The following is a 12,090-nucleotide window of genomic DNA, read 5'->3' as shown; positions in this document are numbered from 1 at the left end:
GTGGTTTAGGTTACTGTGAAGAAAATTGGGCCTAATCCAAAAGATGATTCACACAGGTAGTCAAGAAGGAACTAGAATAAAAGAAATAATTAATAATTTCATTAATAATAGATTCTTTGGAGGATTCTGATTGATAGTTTCATGAATTTGATTCTTTGGAGGATTCTGATTGATAGTTTCATGAATTTAGCCTCATGAAAATTATATACATTGAGTATGTGGTTCTTTTGAAAGATGTAAGTTATACCTCAGTAAAGCTGTTAAAACACACATTCTGTGTGTTTGTGTGTGTGAGAGGCAGTGTCTTAGTCCCTTTAGCTTTGTAGGTGCTTATGCACCTACCATTGTGTTCTGATTACTTAGCACAGTGTTTTCATAGCCACATTTGTTGTGTATGTAGTTGGATGTGCTTATTAGATGAGTGTGTGAGAGAAATGAAACTAACCCTTTGCAGAAAAGCCAGATGCCAAAGATGAAATGGATGTTTAGCTGTGATTGAAGAATCAGTGTTTTGTGCTTCCATTTATTCAGAGAATGCTGGCATTTTGGAAATACTTATCAAAGTAAAGAGTTCCAGATGGGTGCTCACTAGGCATCTGTTTTGTGGGCATAGTGTTTCAGTTATTGCCCAGTGAGTGGAGGTAACAGAAGGTCAGAGTTGCTTCCAGAGGATGAACATAAATACTATTTGACCCGAAGCCTTCTACTTGCAGTGTCAGAAACAGTTCAAGAGTCTTCACTAGTGGCTTTTCTTACCTGAGACAGTGTGGATTTAATCTACCTGTTTGTAATTACAAATCTACATGCTTCCTTGAAATAGCACATTAGTGGTGCTTCATGTGTTATGGAGTGCAGAAATGAGTACTGTCTTTGAACCCAGGAGCAATGCAGCCTGGCTGTTCCCAGTGTAGAACACTAAGTTTTCTTTTCCCTTAAGGAGGCTCTGCCATGGCTGGTGGTGTAATTGAAAAGGCAAGTAGTGTGTTGAAGTGCAATGGCAAATTGGAGTTAGTATTTGGGAAATAACTGCCACTGGAATTTTTTCATTGGGTTGGAGAAACATTCAGGATTTGTAAGCAGAAGAAAGCCAGGTTTTTTCTTATGTCAGGAAAAAAGACATGAAAATGGAGAGTATCTACTTAGTGAGGGAATATTGTAAGTGCATGAACAAAGACCATAATCCCCAAAGGAAATCAAAGGGTATGCTAGACAAACTGGACTGACTTACAGAAATGCTGTTGTGTTAGAAACATCAAGCAAGACCCGGGAGGTGGTTGTCCTGTAAGCGTGCTCTGATATTCTGAACTGGAAATCTTTGGATGAGGTCGCCAGCATCTAAGCATGGGATTCTATTGTTGTCATTGAAACCAGTGAGCTAATGACTTAATGAGTGCTCAGTAAGTACCAGGCTCGTGCTGCGCTCCTTAAGCCATCACTTTTTTTAGTATGAATATTTGAATTTCTTTTTTTAAATTAAAGTACCTGCAAATGGAAAAACAAACAAACAAAAAACATTGTGCACATTTAACCAGAACCTAGGCCTATAAACCTCAGTGAAACTTCTATACAGTTAGACTAGTCAGTCATTCTGAATCTGTGGAGCTTCACATTGGATTTTACACTTTCCCTACCAAGTATACTTTTCTGCAATTGTCCACTACCAAAAAAATGAAATTCTGCCAGGTGATGATAAAGCACACCTTTAATCTCATTACTTGGGAGGCAGAGGCAGGAAGATCTGAGTTCAAAGACAGCCTGGTCCACAGATGGGGTTCCAGGACAGCCTGAACAACACAGAGAGAAACTGTGTCTCCAAAAAGAAAAGAAAAAATTCTTACTTTAAAAAGTGAGCCTGGCAGAAGTCATTTCCAGGTGATGTTTATAGAGTAAATAACTGCACAGCTGTCAGTAGGGCGTTGGATTCAAGCTCCAGTGGTGTTAACACAGGTGAGAGTCCTAGTCTAGAAGTGTCAACATCACCTGCAGCCCCTGTGGCAGGCAGCTCAAGGGAGTTGTTCTGAAGTGGCTGGCCTGGCTGAGGTTTTAGGGAGGCTCTCTCTCAGGAATGGGGGCGAGTAGCTCTGCTGAGAGTGTAAGGTGTTTTCCTGTCTTAGTGGATGCTCTGGCTTTCTCTTGTGCTTCAGGAGCCTTGGCTGCTAGGAGGATCTCCCCTCCCCCCCCCCATCTCTTATGTGTTTGGAACTGTATAACAAATGTTTCCATCTGCATTGTGTTGAATTTGTAGATCTGTGAATTGGGATCTGTGTTAGGTCATAAAAGAAATCATTGGTTATTTGGTTGTGAGATGAAATGCAGGCATCTGTCAATTACAGTGTGTAGCAGCCTTATGGTTAGAAGAAACTTAAATGTGACTTGAGTGGAGTTCTGACTACAGCTCTGTTTCTTTTTGAGCCTCATTTCTTCCCAAAGGGGTGGGTGGGTGGGTGGGTGGGTGGGTGTGTGTGTGTGTGTGTGTGTGTGTGTGTGTGTGAATAGCTGGGCTTATTAGCCTTTTAAGCCTATATTCTCTTAACATTAATTAATTTATTTTTAACTGTAAACTAACAAAGCAGCATTTGGTTGAACTTAGTATACATATATATATGTGTGTGTGAGTGTGTGTCTGAATATTTTTTTTCTAGGTCCCAACAACTAAGGTTTCAGAGCTAAACCCTAATGCGAAAGTATGGGGGACACATATGTTACATTTGGAAGCAAATAGCGCAGCTGTTGGTGTGAGTGCCGCATGGGAGGAGGCTCCTGGCCATCCTGCAGACTGCCACCAGCAGGGTGAGTAGTGAGGCTGGAGCAGCCTGCTTTTAAGCCTTTGCCTTCCTTAAGATTTTAATCTGCTTTCTCCATTCACATTTGTGTTCTGGTTTATGACAGTATTTAGAGCAGCAGCTCTCAACCTTTTCACAGGGGTAGACCTAAGACTACCAGAAAACAGATATTTACATTACGATTCAAATAGCAATGAAATAAATTTATGGTTGGGGTCATCACAACATGAGGAACTGTATGAAAGGGCCCCAGCATTAGGAAGGTTAAGAAGCACTGGTTTAGTTCCTTGGGAGCTTTACAATCCAATTAAAAACTTTGAGTAAACACCAATGTAAGGTTTATTTTAAAGGAAAGTTGTTATTCTAACACAGCCTTTTGGGATACAATTGCAGTTATAGGATTGAATGCCAATGGCGATGGTGACAAAAGTCATGAGAATACAGCACTGTCAGACTTACAGGAGGCGGACCAGACAGATATGAGTACTCTGGCCCTGGATCACTCAGAATATGAACCTCTGCCTGAAAGTAATGATACAGGTACGCCTACTTTTTGGATTTGTTTTCACTTACTTTGATTTTAAAAATTTAGTTTTGTGCTCTATCTTTAAACAGTGTACCTTTAATGTTCCTTGAAACTAATGGATTCAGAAAGAAATGAGACCCTGGAGGGGAAGGTATGCTGGATATTATCAGTTAGCTTCTGGGACAAATGGCATCGGAGTTATGAGGAACACAAGGTTATTGGCAGGATGAAGTGTTGAGGCAGAGATGGAGAGTTAGTATTGGACTGAGTGTGGCAGAGAGAATAAATACAGTGATGGAAGCAATTGAAGCTTTACTGCAGAGTCCTGGAAACCAGAAGATTTGAACTGTGTACCCTTTGTCAGTGCAGTGAGTAGCAGGAAGAAAGTAAGCATGTTGACTACAATTTCTCCCTTTTTGTTTTCGTTTCTTATTGTTGCAGTGTGTAATGGCCTCAGGTTTTAAATCAAGTCCTGTCTCCTCAGTCAGCATTTGGAAGTCTAGGGAATCATTGTCTTAGTGATCGGGAAATGGAGTTGTCAGACCCGAAGAAGCTAGGGTCCACATTAAGTTTTTTTGTTTTTTTTTTTACACACTGTGGTAGAGCCTACTGCTTTAAATCTGATCAGCCAGCACAGGGAAGGCTGGCCCCGCCCCTAATAGGAGAGCTGGCCCTAGTACCCACTTGGGAAAGCTCGCCCCACCCCTAACCTTGAGAGCTGGCTCCGCCCCTCGCCCGATAGGAGTGGTTCCAGTGGCCTGGACTAGCCAACTCAGCTGCCACCCAGGCACACATCCAGGGTAAACCCCAACATCTGTGAATGGACTGATCCTGCGGAACTATAGCCCCAGGATCTCCATGACTCCTGGCAACTGCAAGATATCGGAGAGGAATGTCGGTGGGCATCCGATATTGAAGGCGTGCCAAGGCCAGAGCCTTGAGCCTGACCAATGACTCATTACACAATGAGTAAAGCAGTTTGGACAGAGGGGTATACTGTGTGCTACACAGCAGCTCCCAGTATCTCTAGGATGAAGAGGTGAGAAAGACAGGAGGGAAAGTGAAGTGTTTTCTTTTTTATTATTTTTATGCTTCTTTGGCTTTCTTTGTGTGTGGGGGGGAGGGCGCAGCAGGTTTTAGGGATACAGAGAGACTGGGAGATGAGTGTGATTGGAGTGCATGATATAAAATTCCCAGACAATTAAAAACTGTGGTCAAATGAATATGGTAAGAACTTAGAAAAAATTAAAATCACTTTGCTTTCTGGTAACTATAAATTAGCCATCTTAAATTTAAAGTGATTTAAAACTCCATGTAAGCAAGGGTTCACCAGCATGTAGCAATTTGATGTGACCAGCTTCTCCTTGTTAACTACCACTAACTGCCTAATGATGCAGAAGTGACAGGACTTTGGGGTAAACTGGAGTCATAGTGAGGGTCCCTTTTTATTGAAAACAAGGGAATGTTGTACATTTAAACTGTATTTCAAAAAGGAAAATAACAGGTGGGGATCCTAATAGTGAAATGAACAGGATCAAAAATAATTTAAAGTTTAGAATGTATCTAAATCTCAGACTGGGAACAAATTATGCAAGAAATACAAAGTAGATAGTATCAAAAATACAATAACATGTCATAATATGGCATGGAAGTGCCAATGTGAAATACTTATAGGTAGTAGCAAAGCGATTCCTTGTCTGCAGTTTTGTTTCTGGTATAATCTACAAAACCAAATCAGTTTGTAAAATGCTAACATAGGCACTGGATTCAACCCTGAGCACTGTGGATCTAAATCAAATAAAGGGAAGAGTAAGGAGAGAGGAACCGTGAAGCCACTCTCCACTGCAGTGGGTTAGCATTTCCCAGGAGCCCAGTCAGCCACTCTCCGAGGTGTAGCTAGCAGAGCCCACTGTGATTAAGCTTGAATTTCCATGACTAATAGTCTCAGGCATCTTTGTTCTTTTAATATTTTATTATTAGTCTGGCACATGCCTTTAATCCCAGCAGAGTCAGACTGATCTCTGCTTTTGAGGCCAGCCTGGTCTACAAAGTGAATTCCAGGACAGCCAGGGCTGTTACACAGAGAAACCCTATCTTGAAAAACCATGAAGAAGGAGAAAGAGGAAAAAGAGGAGGAGAAGTAGAAGTTATGTATTATTCTTTTGACAGTTTAACCCATGTATATGTTGAAATTTGGGTCATTCCCCCCAACCCCCCCCGCCCCCGCCCCGAAACTCTTCTTTCCAGCCACCTCTCTGACCATGATGTCTTACCCACTGAGTTTAATTATTGTTACTTCCTGAACATGAACTGGGGCTTGTCACTGGGACATTGGCAGCCTATTGGTGCCTGTATCACCGAAGAAAGTACCCCCTCTCTCCGTACCTATTAACAGTGGGGGGTAGCTTTGTGAGCTCCCTCCCCCACTAATAGTAAATAAAGTGATAACAGCTGCAGTGAGGTCAGTACAGTACCGTGTGGTGTGTGGAAGACCCTCTAGCACTCTTCTCCAGCCTTCAGTCTTCATAGTCTTACCTCCATTGCCTTAGGGTTACCTGAGACTTGGAAGGGTGACACAGAGGTGCCTTTTAGAGAGAGGGACTCCACAGTCACTTACTTGCCACACTTTAATCGATTTTCAGCAAAGACATTACTTTTTTTTAAAGAGTGGTTTTAAATTCACAGCAAAGTAGAGCAAAGTACAGTTTCCTTATGTGCTTGCCCATACACTGTGCAGCCTCCCCCACTGTCAACAACACTCCACAGAGTGTTGTGTTTTACAACTGATGAGCCTGTGTGCAGATACCATTATCACCCAAAGCCCATGGTTTATAGTTTATATTGGGCATACTTCTTGGTATTATACATCTCAAGCACATAACATTTGTTGTCAGTGTGTACACTGTGGATAGTCCCACTGCTTAAGTAATCACTTGTGCTTTCTATATCAACTCCTCTTCCCCAGCCCTGGGCAGTGACTGTTTTTGTTGTTTTGTTTTGTCTTTGTAACCTTTTCAGGATAGCAGAGAGGAATCATTTACTGGGTAGCCTTTTCAGCTTGACTTCTTCTACTTAGTAATATGCATTTGTGGTCCTTTCATGTCCTCACATGGGCTCACTGCTATTTTAGCCTGAATTATTCTAGCAAAGCCCAGTTTATCCAGTCATTTGTTGAAAAATGGTTTGATAGTAATTAATAAGGTGATGATGCATATTAGTGTGCAGGTTTTTGTGTATGTGGAGGAGGTTTTGAATCCTTTGATTACACATTAAGGCGTATGAGTACTGTATTACGTGGTAAAGTGTATTTAGTATGTAAGGAGCCACCAACTGTCTGCATGGTGCTTGTACTGTTTTAGCCTCGTGTTTTGATGCTTTGTTGTAAGTCATGTATATATTAGACCTTGTTACTCTTCATGGAGATCTGGCCCTCTATCATTAAAGCAGCTTTCATTGCTTTAAAGTCTATTCTTCTGAAACAAATGCACCTGTCCGTGTTTTCTTTTGATTAATGCTAACATGCCATGTCTTTCTGTGTCCACCTTGTTTTAAGGTGAGGTGTTGTCATGCTGGCCTGGAACTCATACTCTTCCTGACTTCTCCCAAGTGCTGGAATTTCTGAAGTGTGCCACCATGCCCAACTTTTCCTTCTTTTTTTTTTCTGCATGATGAAACATACAGCATGAAATGTCGTCCCGTGTCCCGCCCCACCCCCCGCCCGTCTGTGCACATAGACACTGAGTTTTCCAGCACTTTCACCAGCCTAAGCATGCTTATTAAAGATCATTTGACCACACATATGAGGATTGATTTCTAGGCCTTTCATGTGTTTTTGTGTATTGCTCTGTCATTGTGTCAGTATTACCTTGACAGACTTGCAGAGGCAGAAGAAAGAATAGCATTTCAACAGCTTTTGCTGGAAGAGTGGCATTGCCATATGCCATAAACAAACAACCTCATTCATGTTTGATACCATACATAAAAAATTAATTTCAAGTGATCATAGATTAAACAAAAAAATAAAACTAATAAAAGTGCTTGATCTTATATTAAGATTTCTTGTGTACAACCTCTAGAGGAAGACCAGTAAAAGAAAAACTTAATAAATCCAACTTTATAAACATTATAATTTGTTATTTCTAACAGGTAGTATCTGTTATCACATGGTAAGGACTTGTACCCAATAAAACTTAGCGAAACTACCCAGTAAGCAAATAGACACAGCAGCACTTAGGATGTCTGTATGTGAGGGTGATGAAGCTTCCAGTTCCACACCTGAGGGCTCCAGAACTAACATCTGAAATAGCCTCAGCTCCAGGAAGAAGATTAGTCTCACGGGATAACTACAGTAGTGAACAGAAGTGAATTGAAACACAGCACAGAGCAGAGATTTCTGTCTTTAGGAGCCAGAGCCACAATAGAAAACTTGAACTGTAGTTGGTAAATTCTAGAGTCTCAGGCTGGGCAGGACCAGAGTTTGAAAATCCTGGAAGCCCACTCATAGGGTGGGCACTGTTACTGTGAATTTTACCTAGAGCTTCCACAGGGCCTCATGGTGACTATTAGAAACAGTTCTTAATGCTTCTTCCAGAAAGGAGTGGGAAAGACCCATTGTCAAGTATGTCAGTGCAACTGTCCGCTTTGACAGCAGGTGCCCTCAGAAGCCCTAGCCTTTTCTTCTCATCTTCTGTGATGCATTTACCACAAATCTAAATGAGTAGTGACACATTCTGCCCAATGTCTTTCTTCCTGTTCAGGATCTTGCCTTGAACACCACATTACATTTAGTCATTATGTTACTTTGAGCTACTTGCTCTTTAACAGTTCTTAGACTTTCTTTGTTTTTGGTAAACAAAGGAGCATTTGAATGAGGAGGAGCATTTTGAAAGTCTTCTGATTTATTTCCCATTGCCATGATTATATTATGGAGTAGAGAGACGTCCATAAAGATAAAGTACATTTTCATGTGACATACACACTTGGCAATAGTCAAAGAAACTTAACATTGTGGTGTTGACCTTGGTCACCTGCTGAAGTCCCATTGATTTCTTACAGTTCTGTAGTTAGGGTTTAGGAGTAACTTATACATGCCTAGGAAACCATTGTTTCGTTTATTTTATTTATCTTTATGTTATTTTTTCAAAAGAAAATAGCCTCAGTCCTGTAGCTACATCTTGCTGGTGGTAAGTCATCTGGAGTCTCACTGATGTTACTCAGTCCTGCAGTACTAGATCAGTTTCCCTCATACTTACACAGTATCTTCTTTTTTATTCTTCAGCATACTTATGCCCCTCCATCTAGGTCTTTCAGAACAGTGTTCTGTGCTAACTGTCCCAATCTCCTGATCAGTCCCCACCCCCCAAATCTGTTCAAGGCTCATAGCTGTACTTACAGTTTGAAAATTGTATTTATGCAGCTGGACAGGTCTGTTTTTGTTTTTTGGTTGTTCTTATCCCTCATGATTGAACCTTAGGCTTCTATCTTGGCAGCACTCTGCCTACCCTTGAGTTACATCTCACCCTGTTTTTTTTTTTTTTTTTTTTTTTTTTTTTCTGTGTGTGAATGAATGTGCGCGCGCACACACACACACACACACACACACACACACACACACACACACACACACACACCACATGCATATGCATAAGACCAGAAGCCAACCACCAATCTCAGGAGGCATACGAGGTCTCTCAGTGGGATAGAGAGCTCACTAGTTAGGCTGGAGTAAGTAGTTGATTAGCAGTCTCCAAGGATCTGCCTGTCTCTGCCAAACCCCCACTTCCCACCAGTGTTTATAGATTTACAAATGTGTACCATCACACTCAGCCTGCACAACAAGCACATGCCAACTAAACTATCTCCCCAGTCCCCTGTCTCATTTTAGTTGGTGATTCCTTCACACCACTAGACAATTTTCTTCTCTTGCCCCCTCTCTGCCTTCCATAGTCTACATACTTCACATTTCCATGATAGTTGTTAGGGGCCACCAGATGACTTCTGCAGCCACTGGCTTTCCTGTTGCTTCAGAGTGGAAGGTTGAAAAGCCACTGGGCTAAGTGGCAGGGCTTTTGTGTTACTTGACTTCAGCACACAATGGTCTTGAATGGTGGTCTGCCCTCAGTGATTGTGTTAGCCTCCTAATTATACTGCTGTGACTGTGCCATGGAACCATGGTGGTCTTCCCAAAGTGTCACCCCCAAATTGGTTCCTAATTATAATCAATTTATATTTCAAATAGCCTCCTTGATCTGACTAATACATGCTTCATTGTGGGTCCCCCCCCCCCCCATTTTCTTCACTCAGTTTTACTAGCCACCTTACTGTCTGCTGACTCTTCTCTCAGGGCCTTTGCCTGGAACTTCACTTCCACTTTCCTGCACTGATTCAGATGGCACCTTCCATGTGGGGAAGCACCATGCTGCTGGTCCCTTGCCCAGGCTATTTTCCTTTGGGTCACTTCAGCCTCATTATGCTGGCCGTGGCTCCTTTAGCTGTCCATTGTCTTCCTCTCTCAGTGGAATGTTGGCCTCTTGAGGAGCAGGGCCTTACTTCATTTAGGCTGAATTTGCACTTCCTGTAATAAGCAAATACCTCTTCAATATGGGGAATGGAATGTGAGTTTAAATGAGGCAAATCTCCAGATTAGGGATCGATAGGTCATGTTTTCACTATCAAGTCTCATGGTCTTGTTTGTTTTGTTCCTTGGTTATTTTAGCAGTTTAGTTTTCTTTTTGATAGTGAAGATGGATTTTTTGAAAGTTTAGCATAACACTATGTGAACTGTCTATTCTAAATTCTCATACTTTGTCATTGCTTTTTCATGGTCTTTAACCTTGACTTTTAGAATACAAGTGTCTTTTGTGTTTGCTTGGCTGACTTATGTAGGAACACTCTTTAGTATTCCAGTACCTTTCATCTCTGTGACATTAAAGACTAGTTCATAAGATGCCCTGAGTGCTAGCCCAGACTTGACTTCACTCTGCCAGAGGCCGTTTGTCTCCTGCTGATATCTGTGACCCCATACACACATATAACCTACATTGCCACCAAACATCTTTCCTGAGCTGTTTCCTTTAAATGTAGGAAGAGTTTTTGTGTCTGAGAATCTGATTTAACACCTTCTCATAAGGTCTCTTTAATAAGATGGTTTCTAACTTGTCCCTTTAGCTGGATATTGGAAGGAAAATTTAAAGTTCTCCCATAGAGCTTCATCCAAATGGATGTGTCAATATCTTCAGCCTTCCCTTTTTGTTTCCAATTGGTTTTTGTTTTTTGTTCTGATTCTTTGCTTTAGATTTTACTGTCCTTTGTGAACTGCTAAACTTCATTAATGAAATTTAATCATTGTTTTCTCAACTTTTCATGGTTTACTTTTTCCTAGCAGGTAAAATAGCACTTTTCATATTATTGTGCATATATGCAGACAAAAACACTGGAGTGCTATTCTGTATTACTTACTTGGTAAATTTTAAGCTATTTTTTTCTGAGTTGTTGTTCATTACTTCTGTATAGGAGGAAATGAGTCTCAATCAGAAAGCCAGGAAGACCCTCGGGAAGTACTCAAAAAAACTTTGGAATTCTGCTTATCTAGGTAAGGCTATTAGTACTTTTTCTAATGCCTAATATCTCATGTGTTGTACATAGTTTATTGTCTACAGATGTGAATTTTCATAGTAGTATATTTTTGAATGACTAATTTCATGCCTGTCTATTCATCAGAAATGTTGTACAGAACTGGTAGTGACCCTTAGGCCAGGAATCCCCAAGAGTTTGCCTCAGATCCATTTTGGTGATGATTGTCTGGATTTCTGTTTCACTATAGATTCCTGCATAAATGGCCAAACACTGCTTTAGTGGGCTGTTTTATTTATATAGTGCTCACGTTTAAGGTACATGTTTGGCTTTTCCCCCTTAAATGACATTTTGTTTGTTGTTGAAAACTGTAGTCAAACCTTTAAGTTAGTGATGAACCTTTAAGTTATCAGACATGTGGATGGGGTTGAGTATGAAGTAACTGGCCACAAATGAAGTCTCTTGTAGCTTTGAGGATACCACCATGTCTCATGAAAGTCCCAAAATGACTAGAGAGCCTGCTTAAGATGATGGGACAATGCCTGAGCCTCCTTTCTTCTTCTCATCACAGCTTAGCACAATTTTGAGTTTTAGCTAATGGTGTGGTGTAAAAATAAATGATTTGTGCCAAGCCCAGTTCTTTGCCATTCACAAACCCATAGCTTCAAGTGTTGTCATGTAGATAAGGGATAAACAGTTTCCTCAGTCTCTTTGACTGAACTCTGACTGACCTTCACTGAGACACTATGTAAAAGGGCCTGTGAAATCCATTACTGGATTTTATTTGTGGTGTTTTGAGACTTTGTGTGTTATATTACACACAGTCTTTTTTGAGAATTTGCAGGAAGCATTTTCTTTGGCCCAAATGCCAGGAAGTGGTACATCTTGTCCTGATTGCTGATGGTATGGTGTACCTTCTGCCCTGGGTGACAGTGCTGATCCTGTTTCCTTCTTTGTTGGCTCTGGCTGCCTAGATACTAGAGCTGATCTGCAGTGTCCAGCTTTTATGGTGCCTTTGGGGTACTGACTTTCTCCTGGCCTTTATTTCTTGTAGCTTTTTTTTTTTTTTTTTTTTTTTTATTCATTTAGCTGGGTTTTCTTATTGTTTTAAAAAAAAGTGCATTGTTTATAAATTACTCAAATACTGTCCAGAATAGCTATAATTGTGTCTTTTATTTTGTTTTGCTTCTCAAGATAGGGCTTCTCTGT

General features: G+C 40.9%; 1 protein-coding gene across 2 annotated transcripts in view; it reads left to right on the top strand.

Moving 5' to 3' along the window:
* The window catches only part of Larp4b (La ribonucleoprotein 4B), a 77,052-nt gene that overhangs the window by 38,776 nt on the left and 26,186 nt on the right, over positions 1-12,090 (top strand). For both annotated transcript variants that reach the window (XM_051194771.1, XM_051194772.1), the window contains 3 exons: positions 2,643-2,790; positions 3,177-3,323; positions 10,822-10,900. In XM_051194771.1, coding sequence (XP_051050728.1) covers positions 2,643-2,790; positions 3,177-3,323; positions 10,822-10,900 — 374 coding nt within the window. The remainder of the gene's footprint in view (positions 1-2,642; positions 2,791-3,176; positions 3,324-10,821; positions 10,901-12,090) is intronic.

This window comes from Phodopus roborovskii, unplaced genomic scaffold (assembly GCF_943737965.1).
Source record: "Phodopus roborovskii unplaced genomic scaffold, PHOROB, whole genome shotgun sequence".
Taxonomy (NCBI): domain Eukaryota; kingdom Metazoa; phylum Chordata; class Mammalia; order Rodentia; family Cricetidae; genus Phodopus; species Phodopus roborovskii.
This window is presented reverse-complemented; position numbering and strand designations above follow the sequence as displayed.